Genomic DNA, 19,673 nt, shown 5'->3' with positions numbered 1-19,673 from the left:
ATGGTGTAATCACTCACCTAGAGCCAGACATCCTGGAATGTGAAGTCAAGTGGGCCTTAGGAAGCATCACTACGAACAAAGTTAGTGGAGGTGATGGAATTCCAGTTGAGCTATTTCAAATCCTGAAAGATGATGCTGTGAAAGTGCTACGCTCAATATGCCAGCAAATTTGGAAAATTCAGCAGTGGCCACAGGACTGGGAAATGTCAGTTTTCATCCCAATCCCAAAGAAAGGCAATGCCAAAGAATGCTAAAACTACCGCACAATTGCAGTCATCTCACACACTAGTAAAGTAATGCTCAAAATTCTCCAAGCCAGCCTTCAATAGTATAGGAACCGTGAACTTCCAGATGTTCAAGCTGGCTTTAGAAAAGGCACAGGAACCAGAGATCAAATTGCCAACAGCCACTGGATCATGGAAAAAGCAAGAGAGTTCCAGAAAAACATCTATTTCTGCTTTATTGACTATGCCAAAGCCTTTGACTGTGTGGATCACAAGAAACTGTAGAAAATTCTGAAAGGGATGGGAATACCAGACCACCTGACCTGCCTCTTGAGAAACCTGTATGCAGGTCAGGAAGCAACAGTTAGAACTGGACATGGAACAACAGACTGGTTCCAAATAGGAAAAGGAGTACGTCAAGGCTGTATATTGTCACCCTGCTTATTTATTTAACTTCTATGCAGAGTACATCATGAGAAACGCTGGGCTGGAAGAAGCACAAGGTGGAGTGAAGACTGCCGGGAGAAATATCAATAACCTCAGATATGCAGATGACACCACCCTTATGGCAGAAAGTGAAGAGGAACTCAAAAGCCTCTTGATGAAAGTGAAAGAGGAGAGTGAAAAAGTTGGCTTAAAGCTCAACATTCAGAAAACGAAGATCATGGCATCTGGTCCCATCACTTCATGGGAAATCGATGGGGAAACAGTGGAAACAGTGTCAGACTTTATTTTGAGGGGCTCCAAAATCACTGCAGATGGTGACTGCAGCCATGAAATTAAAAGATGCTTACTCCTTGGAAGGAAAGTTATGACCAACCTAGACAGCATATTCAAAAGCAGAGACATTACTTTGCCAACAGAAGTCTGTCTAGTCAAGACTATGGTTTTTCCAGTAGTCATGTATGGATGTGAGAGTTGGACTGTGAAGAAAGCTGAGCGCTGAAGGATTGATGCTTTTGAACTGTGGTGTTGGAGAAGACTCTTGAGAGTCCCTTGGACTGCAAGGAGATCCAACCAGTCCATTATAAAGGAGATCAGTCCTGGGTGTTCTTTGGAAGGACTGATGCTAAAGCTGAAACTCCAGTACTTTGGCCACTTCATGCGAGGAGTTGACTCATTGGAAAAGACTCTGATGCTGGGAGGGATTGGGGGTAGGAGAAGGGGACGATAGAGGATGAGATGGCTGGATGGCATCACTGACTTGATGGACGTGAGTTTGAGTATACTCCAGGAGTTGGTGATGGACAGGGAGGCCTGGCATGCTGCGATTCATGGGATTGCAAAGAGTCGGACACGACTGAACAACTGAACTGAATTGAAACTGAACTTAACGTGAGAAATGAGGTCATATTTCCAAATTCAAGATTATAAATCAAAATTATTCTAGTGAGATAACAGGGTGCACAAATGAAATTCACTGAACATTCATTATATCATGGTGTTTGTCTTCTTCAGGTGGCCTACCTAATCCAACAAAATGTTATCCCACCTTTTTGCAACTTGCTGACTGTAAAAGATGCACAAGTTGTGCAAGTAGTACTCGATGGACTAAGTAATATATTAAAAATGGCTGAAGATGAGGCAGAAACCATAGCCAATCTTATAGAAGAATGTGGAGGTAAGTTTTATTATATGCTGTTATTCCTCATTTTAATATTCTTTTTGTAACTACTTTTATTTTCAAATGCAACACTTCTATATTTTTCTGTCTTAGATAATCAAGTAATAGAATCAAATAAATACTATATTCTCTATGTACAGTCCTGCTCAGCTTGCTGCATATGCGTAGGTAACTGAATTGCTGCCATATATTGAGCAGGCACTGTGCTAAGATACTGGGAAAAGTAGTAAACAAGACACAATCCTTGCCCTCAAGGCATATAGTCCAATCATGGAGATAAACATGAACTGATTTAATGTGCTGATTACCCTAATAGAAATGTGCAACAAAGTGAAATACCTAATCTGTCCTGGAAGAAGTAGGAAGTGACCTGAGCTAGATTTGAGAGATGAATAAGGATTAAGAAAGTGAAAAGGGATGAAAGGTATTCCAGGCAGAGATAACACCATGAGCAAAGTCTGAGGTGTGAAATAGCATTCAGCAAATTATAAGTAGTTCAGTGTTGCTAAAGCACAAAGTGTGAGGTAGAAACCACCAAAAGATGAGACTGTGGAGTTAGCCATTGATCAGGCCCCTACAGTCTTAGAAGTTTTGTAGCACAGCAGATACTTTAAGGTAGTGGTTCCCAAATCTGGCAGCATACCAGAACCACCAAGAAGATACACAACATGCCTTAGCTTTCAGCTGTTAAGATGAACATCTAGACACAACATGGAAGTTTCTGATGTGGGTGTGGAACAAAATATGTTATCAACCTAGGTAAGCATAAAAGTAAAGCTGTTTCTGATAGAAGTTGAGAAGTGAAAGGAGAGGTAGCTAAGAATAGGAGAACCAGTATCTTCAATTTATTTAGTAGAATTTGGAGAGTTGAAAATTAATAGGAAGTAAGTGTTTTTAAAGTTACTTAAGTGATAACGCAGGACACAAAATGACAGAACAACAACAAAATTCATAACTATCAAGTTGGGAACAGGAAATGGGAAATACTGTTAGGGAACTAATTAGGAAGTGAGTTCCAGAAAAATTTAAAACTTAAAAAATTTAAAATTTGAAAGGAATAGTTAAAAAATTTTTTCCTACTTGTGTATTTTTTTCTTTTACCATGTTTAATAATTAAAATTTTATTTTGTATATTAATATAAAATATAGATCTTGAGCATTGCCTATTTCACTGGAAGTAAAGCCTAGCTTACAAATTTCCCAAAGGATTCTCTGCCATAGGGTACGACAAGTCATTGGAAGATTTTACCAAGGGAATTGATATGTTTAAATGGAGCTTGGATATGAGGGGAATGGAACCCTGGTAGAGACTGGCAGGAAACCACCTAGGAAAGTGTATAGCGATCACACCACAGTAAATGAAGGCAGTGATAACAGAGACAAGGGGGAGATGACAAGATTCAAGAAATGGATAGGATAGGCTTTGATGTTTTTGAGATTTTGTTATAGAATTGAGGGAAAGGGGAACTTTAATAATTAGTCTTTCTCTCAGATTTCAAACTGTTGTTGATTATCACCAGTAAGAATACAGTAGAATAAACTGCAAATGAAGAATGGCAGATAATATTGTGTTTGTACAGCTTGAACTTTAGGTACCTATAAAATATCCTCATGGAATTATCAAGCAGGTTTAAAGTTTTAAGTATCTGGAGCTCAGAAAAATGAAGCCATGGATGAGTATAAGTCCTCAACCTATATGTAAATAGTAGTTAAACCTTTTCGTGGAAAGGCCCCATAAGGAGAGTGTGTAAAGTGAGAAATATGCCTAAAGCAATTTCCTCCACTTAAGAAATAGAGGACAAATACTCATGAAAGGGCAATTTCACTTTAATTCAGAGATTTTAAAATTAATTATTACTCCTATTAGGCTCCCCTGGGGGCTCAGTTGCTAAAGAATCCGCCTGCAATGCAGGAGACCACCTGCAGGAGGCAAGGGTTCAATCCTTGGGTCAGGAAGATCTGGAGAAGGGAATGGCAACCCACTCCAGTATTCTTGCCTGGAGAATCCCATGGAAAGAGGAGCCTGGTGGGCCACAGTCCATGGAGTTGCAAGAATCAGACATGACTTAGTGACTAAACCACTACAAAGCAAAACAGTATTCAATTTTTATATCAATAGGTTGTTTACATATTTTGATTATGATTTAATACATTTGTTAGTATTTACAGTGGAAAATCCTCTTTCCCCTGAAATACTGTTGATCATGATCATTTTTCATTATACTTAATAGCTGTCTTAACATTCATATTTGTTAATCATGAGTACTTAAAAGTTTTTTCTTACATGCTCACTAGAAAAATTTGGCAAATGCTACAAAATAGAACTTGCTTTTAACTTTTTTTACTTTTCCTGCATGTTTGGGTTTTACTGTTTGTTTTGGGGTGTTTTGGGTTTTTTTCTTTAGACGTGGCTCCTGGGATCCTTGGTTTCAACCAGGATTGAAACCAAGCCACATGACAGTGAAAGCCCAGAATCCTAACTACTACACCACCAGGGGTTTCCCAGCTTTTAACAGAGTAATTTTACATACATACATTACTCCTTACAAACACTGATGTATGATATATCATTTTCTTCTGAATAGATAGATATCCCATTGCTTAATTTATATGTAGTTAAACACTCAAGTGTTTGGGGTTGGTTTGTTTTTTTTTTTTTTTTTTTTGACTCCAGTGTGCCATATGGCATATAAAATTCTTTGTAAATAAAACCTTACTGTGTTTAAGATTCACCTTTAGAATAGATACCCCAAAATTGAATTATGTGTTCCCAAGATTATTATAACCTTTTTGCCACTGTGGTGTTGTTGTTTTAATATTATTATTATTTCACTTCATAAAATGTCTTACAGGACTGGAGAAAATTGAACAGCTTCAAAATCATGAAAATGAAGACATCTACAAATTGGCCTATGAGATCATTGATCAGTTCTTCTCTTCAGATGATGTATTTAATAATCTTATCATTTTCTTAGTTTTACTTAATAAACATAAGTCTGGATGAAATTTAAGCTAGGGCATATATGTATGCATTTTAGAGAATGGAATTGAAATAGATACATATTTTAGTATTTTAAAGTCCTTTGGGGTATTAAAAAGTAGTATTCAACCTCAAATGGCAAAGAAAGATGAGAATTTTTTGACAGTGAATAAATTAGGCTTTATTTTCCTTTGATGTCTCTATAGTTATCCTATTTTATATTGCTAATAGCCTATATGTGTTTATGAACGAAATAGTGAAGCTAGTATATCCTATAATCCATTATGACAGTAATTAGTTAATCTGTATTTGACTATATTGCCACCATTAATTTTAGTTGGTGACCAAAAACAAATATGAAGATAAATATACAGTGAAAAAAAATATCAAGAAATGTAAGTTACTATATATACTATAGAAGAATGTTTTCAGATTGTCAGTATATAGTAGTTGAAATTAAAGAATTATTTTTAGTATTATCTCTTTGGGAATGTTAAATCTAAAATTACAGTGATCAGATATAGCCAGCAGTAGATTTCTTGATTGATTTTATCAACTTTTTTTAAAAAATGGAATATTATTAAATATTTTGTTAAGCGTATATGGTTTGTAGATTAACTTGACAAGGACAGTACTAAAAAAGAATTAGACTATTTATAGCTACAGATTATCAAGCTAAGTCCTAGTTAGAATATAATATTTGTTAAAAAGCTTACTTTTTTAAAAGTAGCTTTTATCATGTATTAAAGTTGGATATTTTTAGAAGTCCTAATTGATAATTAGGTATACACAAAGCCATAATGATTTTTAATACTTCAACATGCAAGTCTTGCTTACTCTGTTACATTGTGAAAAAATAATAAAGATGATGTGCCTCTTTATAGGAACTATACTATAGGCACATAATTTCGTGGTATTTCAACCATTAGATAGAAAGCATATAGAAAGAATATCAGTTATCCATTTTCATTGGGCTATTATGTTACACTTTAAGCTCAAAAGTTGTCTCCAGTTGCTATTAAAATATTAACCGAAGAATACACTTAGCCTCCAAAAGTGGTAGCATTAAAATGAGTATTCTCTCTGAATTTGAGACATAGTACCATCTCCAATCATCATTCTTCAGAAGATATCCATTTTGCGTATTCTCTTCAGTTTCTTCCCTTTTGGCATCTCTTACAAAAAAAACCTTTATGAAGTGTTTTTAGGGTTCTCAAGGGATGGTAGGACTATGTTGGCCACCCATAATCTCTCATACTTTTTAAATGGAAGTGTTAACTACAATTCTATGTTTTATTATTTAAAACTAACCATCACCTTCTTTTTTTCCTCTCCCCCGTAGATTGATGAAGATCCTAGCCTTGTTCCAGAGGCAATACAAGGTGGAACATTTGGTTTCAATTCATCTGCCAATGTACCAACAGAAGGGTTCCAGTTTTAGAAAGATGTTGTGGAAGTTAGGTACAATGCAGCACTGGGATATATATATATATATACATATATATAAAAAGGTTTGATCCATCAAGCTTGGCTCATGGGATCTGCTGCTGCATTAAATCGGGAAAGAAAATGTGAAGATTTCATTTGGAATCACAGAAAATGCCCAAATGAGGTCAAGATGGCGAGTGGGTGCGAGTGAGAATGAGTGGCAAAATGTAATGAAAACTCTACATGGATGCTTATTTAGGTTGTTCAAAGTAAAAAGGGCTACAGGTCACAGATCTTCAGTGCCTGAGAAGGAACATTGACTTTGTATCAATTGAGGGGAAAGTGCAGTACTGTCATCTTCAAGCCTTGTAAGCATAAAAGAGAATAGGATGCCCATAAAAGTCAAAGGAAAATGAGCCCAGGCCTTGCTATGAAGCAGTGTGTGAGTGGACAATGTTGAATGAATGTCTGGCTCAGTGTTGGAGAGCCACGTTCATCTTTCAAATCTAGGGCTCTTCATTCATGAAGCAGACTCCTAGTCCTGGAGTGACTGTGTACGAGAGTATGGTTGTGGTGCTGTATGTGAACGCATGCAAGCTTGATTTGCCTTCAGGGGGCTGATAACAAACCTAGTAAAATCATCAGAGTGAGATCATAAGTGTTACTGTACACTGGACATGAAAACAAAGACCAGTTCAGCAGCAGACATTGGTGTACTCTGCAGCCTGTGTTTTCTATTTCCCTTCCTCCCTGTTCCCACCCCCTCCTTTTTTTTTTTTTTTTTAGGTTTTTTTTTTTTTTTTTGTGGGAGTTTTTTGTTTTGTTTTTAGTTTTTATTTACTTTACCTAGTATGGCTTTTTAGTTGCTTCTCAAGTCAGAAAACTTTCAGGAAGGTTTCCCTGTGCATTTGCACCAGATGAATGTTTGATGCTATGAAAAGCTTTCCATATCATCAAAACTAATTTGTGTAGATTTTTGCATGAAAAAAAATCATAAATTTCCCTCAAAATAGACTGTGTTGCAGTACACAAGTTGCCATAATAGTATAAAACAGTAAAATGTGCTTTTAAAAGCCATCCTTTTCATTTTCAGAGATAACATAAAGATCTTTGCATGAGGTAAATCTACAGCCTAGTTCATTTTTAGATTTTGTTGAGTCCTGTAAAGAAGAAGAAGAAAAAAGTTTCAGTTGTGGTAGAATACCGTGCTGTGTTTAAATGTTACTTGTTTTCAAACTTTGTTTTCTATGAAAATGATATGGAAACTTCTAAAATGGAATTTGGTGCATATGTACTGCTGAATAAAGACCGATGAAGAGGTTTGAGTAGATGTACAAATCAAGTAATGGTTTGAACACCTTTAATAATATGCCTAATCTGTTCAATTGTTTTAGAATCTTTTTATCTTAGATGTAGGCAGCCATGAACAATCTATTTTGAGCCACTTTAGGGAGAAAACTTTGTATTTTTAAAACTTGCATAAAAGTTATGCAAGTGGTTTTTATAAATTGGAATAATACCTCAGTTTTGAGGTTATGCACACTAAATTAAATGTGACATAAATTAATTTGTACAAAAAGAACTCTTTATAAGGTGGCTCATTGTAGGAAATCCTGTGCCTTCCCCTTTGAGCACAAGTGTTGCATGAACAACAGTTTGCTATAAGAAACATACCAGATTAGCCACCATTAGCATCTATATCTACTTTGTGTTTAAAAATCAACTGGTAATTCTGAAACACTGTAGAATGGATAAAAATTATTTTGTGATCATAACTCTTTGTTGAACTAGAGTATTTTTGCAGCATTCCTTGTCATCAGAAACATGGTTAAAGTTTAAAACTAGAAGCAGCAGAAAACTAGCTTGTAAAATTTATCCAAGTAGAGTGCAGGCTAGGCTATCTTGGGGAAATAAACATTAAAACTCAAAGCAATGTTTTACATGGGGCATGTGTGTGTGCTGTGTGGATTTTTTATATATATTAATGTAAAGTTAGAGTACAACTCAGTGGCTTGTGTTTGCTTGTCTTTCATAAGCTTTTAACATTGATCCAGCATTACGAAAGAAATTTCTTAAAATTTTAAATTTCAGTATAGACATGTTAATATTCCAACTGACTGAATTTGTTCAGCTGATGCCATCTGTGCTTCTACTTCTTCCCTGTCCAAACCAAGATTCTGACCTTCTTTCACTCTTTCAGCAAAGTGGACTGCGAGAGACACCTGAGATATGTTTTAAGTATTTCTATATCTTCAGCATATGGCTGCAAATGATAGAGTGCACACAAAGTATGATTTTACAAATGGCATAAGTTACTAGAAGATAAACATAACAGTGCTCTGCATAATTTTTGTTTCTTAGTGTACAAAAACCTGGTTAAAAGTAAGCCAGTGAGGTTATAATAGGCCAAATGATTTTATAGAGTAATTTTCTTACGAGTGCAGGACTCATATCAGCTTGATTAGTCAAGGCCTGCAGAAGAAGCTGATCTCAGAGAAGAACCTAAGCTGTCTTTTAAAGGGGCTCACCTGATTAAATCAGGCCTATCCCTTATTATCTCCCTTTTAATTGACCGAAAGCCAAACTGATGAGTGCATTATTATACCTGCACTATCCCTTCGTCTTTACCCTATGCGTGCATACTAAGTTGCCTCCAAGTCTTTGTGACCCTGTAGGCTATAGCCCACCAGGCTCCTCTGTCCAGGCATGAATACTGCAGTAGGTTGCCATGCCCTCCTCCAGGGGATCTTCTGATGCAAGTGTTTTGCATTGGCAGGTGGATTCTTTACCACCAGTGCCACCTGGGAAGCCTACTCTTTGGCCTAGTCACAGAGTGATATCCATCATGCTCAAATAATCCTGTCAACACTTGAGTAAATGGAATTATAAAGGGTATGTTACATCAGGGAATCTTGGAAGCCACCTTAAGAGTTCCTATACCGCAAAGAAATACTAGCATTTAGAGCTGGAGCAGTTTAGACGTGATCATCTAACATATCACAAGCTTATTTTTGGATGAAGGTCCCCTGTGAGAATCTAATGAAAACTGCCCCAGCTTCCTTGCAAAATGCATATACATATAGTTGGGAGCTCAGTAGGAGTCTGAATTTCAGGATATGAACTGTCCGAGTCCTCCCTTTCAGATGATAGAGTTGCCAAGAGGTGACTTGACCAAGGTCACAACAGCTACTAAGGGCTAGATAAGACTCAGAACTCAACTCATACAATAGGGGGCTATGCTTTCAATTACTGCTGCAAAACTCATTTAAATTTGTGAGCCAATGCAAAAAAGCATTTATGCAGCATTTCCTATTGTAGTTTGATAAATGACTAACACTAATTCTTACAGAAGCTTGTCTGTGAGTTTTGAAATTACAGTTGATGCTTGAACACCATGGACTTTGCAGGCCCACTTAATATGCCTTTTTTCCCCACTAAATATGTACTACAAGGTCAACTGTACTTTAAATCAGCTGTCTCTAGATTACTTGTAATACCTAATACAGTATAGCTGCTATGTAAATAATTAAGTACAATGTAAATACCATGTAGCTAATCCCTTAAATACAGCTGGGGTTAGGGCCACTGGCCCTCATCGATGGTTCTGCATCCAAGGATTCATATAAACAGACCAATTTAGCTTGAACTAGAGAAGTTACCAGTTTTGAATTCCTGAGGCCTAATGGATTATTTATCTCTTAACACATGACATTTTAAACATTTAAGGAGAAAATGGTTTTTCTTTTTAGCAGACACATTAATGAAGTGTATGCTTTTTAAAAATATAAAGAGTAATGAAATTTATATGCCTTTAAATAAAATCAACGTGCACATTCATAGTCTTACTGTATTCAGTTAATTCCTAAATTAAGGTGAAAAGAATGAAAATTTATAAAGGCTATATTCTGGTGTGATCAAGCAACTGAACTGTAGTGTCACAGTGAATATTAGCTGTCATATCAATAATGTACAGGAAGGTAGGTTTAATGTTTTTTCTGTAAGACTTAACCTCCAGTACCATTTGATTTGAACATGTCTTCTAAATGCAGGTTCTTTAAGTGACAAGTTTGGTTCAGGATGTCTGTGTCAGGATGTGCTGTTTGTAAAGTTGACTTGACAGCAGCTACTTTGTGTGTAAGGGCAGCTGCTGCCCTGAAGATGCTTTCAGATTTACCTCTTACCAGAGACCTACACTCGTATATGTTGTCCCAATTTCTGCCTTCTCCACAAATTTTGCATCTTTGCAGCTCTAAATATGCTGCTTGCTCCAGGTTACTTAGTTTTTCCAAACTGTCAATTCTTCCAAGTTTATTCTTCATGAAGAAAAACTTTCATAACCTTTTCATTTCTATTATTCAAGCATGAATCCTGCTTTCCCTGACCATATATCTTCTGATTTGTATAGCTCATGGATTCCTTGTTACTCTGTGACCTTACCCAAGATTTCCTCATCTATTTTTGCTCTTCTAACAACTGATAATCTGCTTAAATCTACATGCTGTTTGTTGCAATCAGTCTTCAGTTACCTGCCTTCCAGATCATTCCTTCAGTGTCCTGTCTTTTCTAGTCCTCGGATTTTTGAGCTTTCCAAGCCATCTTTCCCCCATACTTTGTACCTGGTTACCTTTTGACTGATGTTATAATTGGCTATTATAACGCTAATATCCAAACACTTGGACTCAGGAGGGTATTTCTCTTACCTCAAAAAGGGGGACTTCCTGGGGGTTCAGTTCAGTCCCTGATTAGGACTCGGCTTCCATTGCAGGGAGCACAGATTTGAACGCTGGTCAGAGAACTAAGATCCCACATACTGCACAGCCAGAAAAGATCATTCGGGGTCATAACTGGATTTGGGAAGGAGTGGATGCAGTGGTGTTCTCTGCTGCCTTACTCCACATTTGTTATTTCTTAGGGGTTGTCCCCCTGTTCAACTCATTAGCAGAGAATTTATCAGTAATATGTTATTGGTATTTTCTACTTCCAACCACTTCCCTTTGTACTTGCTAGTGTGCTTCCTCCATAAACAAATTATACTTTGCCTCAAATCTAGTAGCTCCCAATGTGGTCTACAAGATCCCCCACCTGTGTGTGTATAACTGGTACAGAGAAACTGGTTTTCACCTTTTTTTTTCTTTGAACCTGTTTAACAGGATGGTCATAGGAAAGCTGTTAAAGAGCTCCTATTAAAATACCTAAATGGTAACTTTGCTCCGGTCTGAGTCCTCTAGTGATCAGAGGTGCTGAAAGAGGACTGAGAAGTTTGTTTCCCCCTCAGCTCTGTGCACAACTTTTGTGCAGTTCTCCCCAGCTGCAGAGAGTAAGGAGAGCTCGAAGTAGCAGATAAGGAAGTTTCTTGTTTGGATCCCTATATTCCCAACCACCTTACATGTTAACATTCAGATGCCTGTCTTCAGGAAGCCAAACACATCCCATACTGTCTACTACCCTCGCCATGCCCATCAGCGCTCATTTGACAGTGTTGTAATGTTTCTGTCTGTAGAGTCGGTTCCACTAAATTGTAAGCTCTTTAAGGGCAAAGTCAACAACTAAAGCTCTGTAAATCCCATGAGAGTGCCATGAGTTCTGTGGGCACTCAATAAAGGTTTGTGACTACAATGCAACCTCTCACATGAACTGATTATAGTGACTATTTCTAAAATGCTTCAATTTGGAAATGTCCCATTTGCCTCATTGCATCTAAACTTTAGGATGTTTTCTATAGGAAGAGATACTTCATTCCTTGTCAGATGAATGCTCATTACTTCCTTTTCATCACTTTTGACCATTTACCAATGTCAGATCTGGATATCTGTCGCTCGCAGGATATTGCAATGCATCCTCGTGTCTTTAAAATGCTCTGCATACTATAAAGCAGAGGGTGACCTAGTATCTAATACTATTGATGCAGTTAATTTTTGAAATGTCATTTATTGAAATATATTTGCATCATAATAGTGTTTTTACAAAGTAGCCAAACCATAAAGGTAAGTGATTACTATCTTAGTCTATAGTATGAAATCAGAATGCTTTTTGGTTATTGATGTTGCAGTGTTCTTTACATAATAAGCTTTCTTATACCCGACTAGCAATTACACAAATTTTTGGATGCTAAAAATAATTAGGAACAAGCACAAGAACTCTCTCAGTTTTATGTAGTCCTGATCTAAACAGTTGGATAATCACCATGGTATTCTCTTTTTTTTTTTTTGCTGGTCGGTGTCCCCGGAGGCCTTAAGAACAAATACATGCAGTGGCCCCTTTGACAGTCTTTGGCTTCAAATCCTTGCTTTGCCGCTTACCTCCTGTGGAACCTTGTAAAATTACTTTATGTGTTTCCTAGTTGTTCATCTGAAAAAATGGAAAATGTAATAATACCTATCCCAATGGGTTACTTTGTGGCTTAAATGAGTTAATTCATGTAAAACACTCAGAATAATCATGTAAATAGTAAAACAGCAGCAAGAGAAATTCCCTTTAGCTTCTGCTGAAGATAAAAGCAGAAGCCTAATTCTTTACATTTGACAAATACCTGAGAACCCACTTTGGGCTAGGCATTAAATCAGGAGTTAGGGATATGAAGTTAATTAAAATGTATACTTGTTCTCAGTTTACTGAGGAAGAGGCAGTCATAAATGGAAAAACCAAAACTGCGATAACAGATGTGCATCATATTACCTTTGGTAAACCCCACGGTTTGGGGACTACATCAGCTTTTGATGGAGCATACAAAAAAAATTCCTGTCTCAAATTCATTATTTCCAACTTTAGACTTTATTTGGCTATTCAGGCTTTTTTTTTTTTTTTCCTCCTTTTTCCCCAACCCCCCCCCCCCAACTCTGTTTTTCTCTCGTTCTTAGTAGGTTACCTTTCCTATTTTAGGTGACAAGAGAAAGTAGGAAAGAACCTTCCTCACCCCACTTCTAAACCTAACAGATTACTCACCCACTCCATCCTCTGTTAGAGGAGGTAGGTATCTTTCCTCATAAATAGGCCGTCTTCAGTCCTATCTCCTGCTGCTACTCAGGAGCCTCACGCTATGAATCACCACTCTTCTCTCCTTTGTATTCAACTATTGCCCTTCAGATTGATCCTTCCCATTAACATTTGAACATGCAACAAATATTTCCCAACCTAAAAATGGGAGTGCAGCCCTCCCTCTCTCTCCAGTTCCTACCGCACCCTCCCCTTACCATCACAGCAAAAATTCTTTTAAGAAGTTTGCTCCATCCAATTGCTCAAGCCTCATTCTCAGCCCATTAGTCTCCTTTGCCCTCGTCACCCCATAGAGCCCTTGACATGATGCCTAAATCAGCAATTTTTGTCCTTGACTCCCAGAAAAATTAGACTCTTGACCTCTCCCATCTATCAATCACAGCCCTTTTCCTCGACCACTGCTACCTCCTTCCCTCTATCTCTCCCCTGCCCCTCAAACTCCTACCCATCATTTTGTCTCCTTTCTAGCACGTATGTTTCCTTTTCATTAAGTGTTTAAGAGGTTTAACTCTCAACCCAGGGTCCTCTCACACCAATCTCCTTTAATCCGTGCAAGGATACGATAGTCACACCACTTAGATGCCTGAAAAAGCAACCACAACTCAAACTTGTCCAACACTAAGCCTTGTGCTCTTCCTCTCCTATCCCCAATTGTTCCCTATCTCAGTGTCAGCTCCCCTGAGTTCTAAATGACTCTTGGCATCCTTTCACTTATCTCCATTTCTACCTCAGTCCAGCCATCATCTCTCTTCTCGAACCATTATATTAAAATGATCTGCCTTGACCACTCTGGCTCCCTTTCAGTTTGATCTCTGCATTAAAGCCAAAACGTGGGTTCAATCCCTGGGTGGAGAAGATTCCATGGAGGAGGGGATGGCAACCCAACTCCAGTATTCTTGTCTGGAGAATCCCGTGGACAGAGGAGCGTGGTGGGTTACATTTCATGGGGTTGCAGTCAACACAACTGAAGTGACAGCACACATGCACAAACTCTCTAAAAATCAAATCTGTGCGCCAGTGTTGTTACTTAGAACACTACATATCTTCTCATTGCTTTTAGAATAAAAACCAACATTCTTTTTTCTTGGAGATTTTAATCATGCACAAAATAGAGTAAGATAATAAATCCTTAAGTGCCCATCACCAAATTTCAGCCATCACCAACACATGGTCAGTCTTTTTTTTTTCTTTTTGCTCCACCTTGGGGATCTTAGTTCCCCAACCAGGGATCAAACCCACGCCCCCTGCAATGGAAGTGCAGAGTCCAAACCACTGGACTGCCAGGGAAGTCTGATACATGATCAGTCTTGTTTCCTCTCTGACCCACCCACATTTCCTATCTCGCTAGTATTATTTTGAAGCAAATCCTAGGTGTTATGTATCTCCAAAAAATTAAGAACTTTAAATTCAAATCTTTAAAAGCATTTAATAGCAAGTATCTAATCCATGTTCAAATGTCATTGTCCTAACTAAAATCTTTAACATGGCCATAGCCTTTCATTTTCTGGCCCCTGCCTGCTTCTCTAGCTGTTTTTTCACTGACACCACTCTTCTCTGTGCTTTGACTGCACTGGCTTTTTAGCGTCTCTCATGAGGCCTTTGATTTTTTTTGCTTTGCTGGAATATCACCTTCCCATTTCTTTGTTATCCCTCAGCTTGAGCATCACATTCTAAGGGACACCTGCACTTACTACCCAACTTAAAATTTCGTTATTCAAATACAACTCCATTCCTCTTTGGGACACCTTCAAGTTCACAAGACTAACATAGGAACCATATAGCACATTGCCTAGAACCCTGGGGAAACACTCTTGGAGGACACAAAACCTTGTGTGCACCAGGACCCAGGAGAAAGGAGTGACCCCACAAGATACTGAGCCAGACTTGCTTGTGAGTGTCCAGGAGTCTCCAGTGGAGGTGTGGGTTGACAGTGGGCTGCCGTGGGGTCAGGGGCACTGAATACAACCGTGTTGGCATAAGTCCTTTTCAAAGAGGTCGACACTGCGGCCATTACCCCTACTGTCATTTGGCCTGAGGCCAAACAACAGAGAGGCAACATAGCCCCACCAATCAACAGAAAATTGGATTAAATATTTACTGAGCATCCCCCGCCCGCCCGCCCCCCCCCATCAGAACAAGACCCAGATTCCTACAGCCAATCCCTCCCATCAGGAATCTTCCACAAGCCTCTTAGCCTTATCCGTCAGAGGGCAGACAGAATGAAAACCACAATCACAGAAAACTAAAAACTGATCACATGGAGCACAGCCTTTTCTAATTCAATGAAACTATGAGTCATGCTGTGTAGGGCCACCCAAGACAGATGGGTTATGATGGGGGGTTCTAACAAAACGTGGTCCACTGGAGAAGGGAATGGAAAACCACTTCACTATTGTTGCCTTGAGAACATCATGAACAGCTTGAAAAGGCAAAATGATATGACACTGAAAGATGAACTCCCCAGGTCAGTAGGTGCCCAATATAACTCCAGAAAGAATGAATAGATGGAGCCAAAGGAAAAAAAAAAAAAAAAACACCCAGTTGTGGATGTGACTGGTGATAGTAGTAAAGTGTGATGTTGTAAAGAGCAATATTGCATAGGAACCTGGAATGTTAGATCCGTGAATCAAGGCAGATTGGAAGTGGTCAAGTGACTGCAGCCATGAAATTAAAAGACGCATGCTCCTTGGAAGAAAAGTTATGACCAACCTAGACAGCATATTGAAAAGCAGAGATATTACTTTGCCAACAAAGGTCTGTCTAGTCAAGACTATGGTTTTTCCATTAGTCATGTATGGATGTGAGAGTTGGACTGTGAAGAAAGCTGAGCACTGAAGAATTAATGCTTTTGAACTGTGGTGTTGGAGAAGACTCTTGAGAGTCCCTTGGACTGCAAGGAGATCCAACTAGTCCATTCCGAAGGAGATCAGCCCTGGGATTTCTTTGGAAGGAATGATGCTGAAGCTGAAAGCCCAGTACTTTGGCCACCTCATGTAAAGAGTTGACTCATTGGAAAAGACTTTGATGCTGGGAGGAATTGAGGGCAGGAGGAGAAGGGGACGACAGAGGATGAGATGGCTGGATGGCATCACTGACTTGATGAACGTGAGTCTGAGTGAACTCCGGGAGTTGATGATGGACAGGGAGGCCTGGCGTACTGCGATTCATGGGGTCGCAAAGAGTCAGACAAGACTGAGCGACCAAACTGAGCTGAAACAGGAGATGGCAAGAGTGAGCATCGACATTTTAGGTATAGGTGAACTAAAATGGACTGGAATGGGTGAATTTCACTCAGATGACCATTTTATCTACTACTGTGGGCAAGAATCCCATAGAAGAAATGGAGCAGCCCTCATAGTCAACAAGAGTCCAAAATGCAGTACTTGGGTGCAATGTCAAAAATGACAGAATGATCTCTGTTCATTTCCAGTGCAAACCATTCAATATCACAGTAATCCAAGTCTATGCCTTAACCACTAATGCCAAAGAAGCTGAAGTTTAATGGTTCTATGAAGACCTACAAGACCTTCTAGAACTAACACCAAATATATATATATATATATATATATATATATATATCCTTTTCATCATAAGCAACTGGATGCGAAAGTAGGAAGTCAAGAAATACTTGGAGTAATAGGCAAGTTTGGCTTGGAGTACAAAATGAGGCAGGGCAAAGGCTAATAGAATTTTGCCAAGGGAATACACTGGTCATAGCAAACACCCACTTTCAAAAACACAAGAGATGACTCCACATGTGGACATCACTAGATGGTCAATACTGAAATCAGATTGACTATATTCTTGGCAGCCAAAGATAGAGAAGCTCTATACAGTCAGCAAAAACAAGACTGGGATCTGCTGTGGCTCAAATCAGTTCAGTTCAGTTCAGTCGCTCAGTCGTGTCTGACTCTGCGACTGCATGAATTGCAGCAGGCCAGGCCTCCCTGTCCATCACCATCTCCCGGAGTTCACTCAGATTCATGTCCATCGAGTCAGTGATGCCATCCAGCCATCTCATCCTCTGTCGTCCCCTTCTCCTCCTGCCCCCAATCCCTCCCAGCATCAGTCTTTTCCAATGAGTCAACTCTTCGCATGAGGTGGCCAAAGTACTGGAGCTTCAGCTTCAGCATCATTCCTTCCAAAGAACACCCAGGGCCAATCTCCTTCAGAATGGACTGGTTGGATCTCCTTGCAGTCCAAGGGACTCTCAAGGGTCTTCTCCAACACCACAGTTCAAAAGCATCAATTCTTTGGCACTCAGCCTTCTTCACAGTCCAACTCTCACATCCATACATAACCACTGGAAAAACCATAGCCTTTACTAGACCTTAGTCGGCAAAGTAATATCTCTGCTTTTGAATATACTATCTAGGTTGCTCATAACTGTTCTTCCAAGGAGTAAGCGTCTTTTAATCTCATGGCTGCAATCACCATCTGCATTGATTTTGGAGCCCCTCAAAATAAAGTCTGACACTGTTTCCACTGTTTCCCCATCTATTTCCCATGAAGTGATGGGACTGGATGCCATGATCTTCGTTTTCTGAATGTTGAGCTTTAAGCCAACTTTTTCGCTCTCCTCTTTCAAACCTTATTGCAAAATTCAGACTTAAATTGAAGAAAGTAGGGAAAACCACTGGATCATTCAGGTATGACATAATGATTACACAGTGGAGGTGACAAATAGATTCAAGAGATTAGATCTGATAGAGTGCCTGAAGAACTATTGATGGAGGTTCATAACACTGCAGGAGGCAGTGATCAAAATCATCTCCAAGAAAAAGAAATGCAAAAAAGGCAAAATGGTTGTCTGAGGAGGCCTTACAAATAGCTGAAAAAAGAAGAGGAGTGAAAGGCAAGGAGAAAAAGATATATCTGAATGCAGAGTTCCAACAAATGACAAGGAGAGATAAGTAAGCCTTCCTAAATGATCAATGCAAAGAAATAGAGGAAACAATAGAATGGGAAAGACTAGAGATCTCTTCAAGAAAAGAGAGATACTAAGGGAACATTTCATGCAAAGATGGACACAGTAAAGGACAGAAATGGTCTGGACCTAACAGAAGCTGAAGATATTAAGAAGAGGTGGCAAGAATACACAGAAGAACTCTACAAAAAATATCTTAATGACCCAGATAACCATGATAGTGTGATCATTCACCTAGAGCCAGACATTCTGGAATGCAAAGTCAAGTGGGCCTTAGGAAGCATCACTATGAACAAAGCTCTTGGAGGTGATGGAATTCCAGCTGAGCTATTTCAAATTCTAAAAGATGATGCTGTGAAAGTGTTACACTCAATATGCCAGCAAATTTGGAAAACTCAGCAGTGGCCACAGGACTGGAAAATGTCAGTTTTCATTCCAATCCCAAAGAAAGGCAATACCAAAGAATACTCAAACTACCGCACAATTGCACTCATCTCACACACTAGTAAAGCAATGCTCAAAATTCTCCAAGCTAGGCTCCAACATTATGTGAACCAAGAACTTCCAGATGTTCAAGCTGGATTTAGAAAAGGCAGAGAAACCAGAGATCAAATTGCTAACATTTGTTGGATCATAGAAAAAGCAAGAGAATTCAAAAAAACATCTACTTCTTCAATGACTATACCAAAGCCTTTGGTTGGATCACATTCTTAAAGAGATGGGAATACCAGACCACCTTACCTGCCTCCTGAGAAATCTGTACGCAGATCAAGAAGTAACAGTTATAACTGGACATGGAACAACAGACTGGTTCCAAATGGGAAAAGGAGTACATCAGGTTGTATATTGTCACCTTGCATATTTAACTTACATGCAGAGTATAGCATGCCAAATGCCAGGCTGGATGAAGCATAAGCTGGAATCAAGATTGCTGGGAGAAATATCAATAACCTCAGATATGCAGATGACACCACCCTTATGGCAGAAAGCAAAGAGGAACTAAAGAGCCTTTTGATGAAAGTGAAAGAGGAGAGTGAAAAAGCTAGCTTAAAACTCAGCATTCAAAAAACTAAGATCATGGCATCTGGTTCCATCACCCCTTAGCAAATAGATGAGGAAAACAATGGAAACAGTGACAGATTTTATTTTCTTGGACTCCAAAATCACTATAGGTGGTGACTGCAGCCATGAAATTAAAAGAAGCTTGCCTCTTGGAAGAAAAGCTCTGACTAAACTAGATGACATATTAAAAAGCAGAGATATTACTTTGCCGACAAAAGTCCATCTAGTCAAAGCTATGATTTTTCCAGTAGTTGTGTATGAATGTGAGAGTTGAGCCATGAAGAAAGCTGAGCACCAAAGAATTGATGCTTTTGAACCGTGGTGTTGGAGAAGACTCTTGAGAGTCCCTTGGACTGCAAGGAGATCCAACCAGTCCACGCTAAAGGAAATCAGCCCTGGATATTCATTGGAAGGACAGATGCTGAAGCTGAAACT

The 19,673-nt window shown here is 38.8% G+C and overlaps 1 protein-coding gene across 1 annotated transcript in view; it reads left to right on the top strand.

The window, feature by feature from the left end:
• Positions 1 to 10,091, top strand: part of KPNA4 (karyopherin subunit alpha 4) — a 63,511-nt gene extending 53,420 nt beyond the window's left edge. The window contains exons 15-17 of the mRNA XM_040247946.1: positions 1,683 to 1,845; positions 4,701 to 4,795; positions 6,171 to 10,091. Coding sequence (XP_040103880.1) covers positions 1,683 to 1,845; positions 4,701 to 4,795; positions 6,171 to 6,269 — 357 coding nt within the window. The 3' untranslated portion in view covers positions 6,270 to 10,091. The remainder of the gene's footprint in view (positions 1 to 1,682; positions 1,846 to 4,700; positions 4,796 to 6,170) is intronic.
• Positions 10,092 to 19,673: the final 9,582 nt, after the last annotated feature.

This window comes from Oryx dammah, unplaced genomic scaffold (genome assembly GCF_014754425.2).
Source record: "Oryx dammah isolate SB20612 unplaced genomic scaffold, SCBI_Odam_1.1 HiC_scaffold_2, whole genome shotgun sequence".
Taxonomy (NCBI): domain Eukaryota; kingdom Metazoa; phylum Chordata; class Mammalia; order Artiodactyla; family Bovidae; genus Oryx; species Oryx dammah.
The sequence above is the reverse complement of the archived record's forward strand: the minus strand, read 5'-3'. Positions and strand labels throughout refer to the sequence as shown.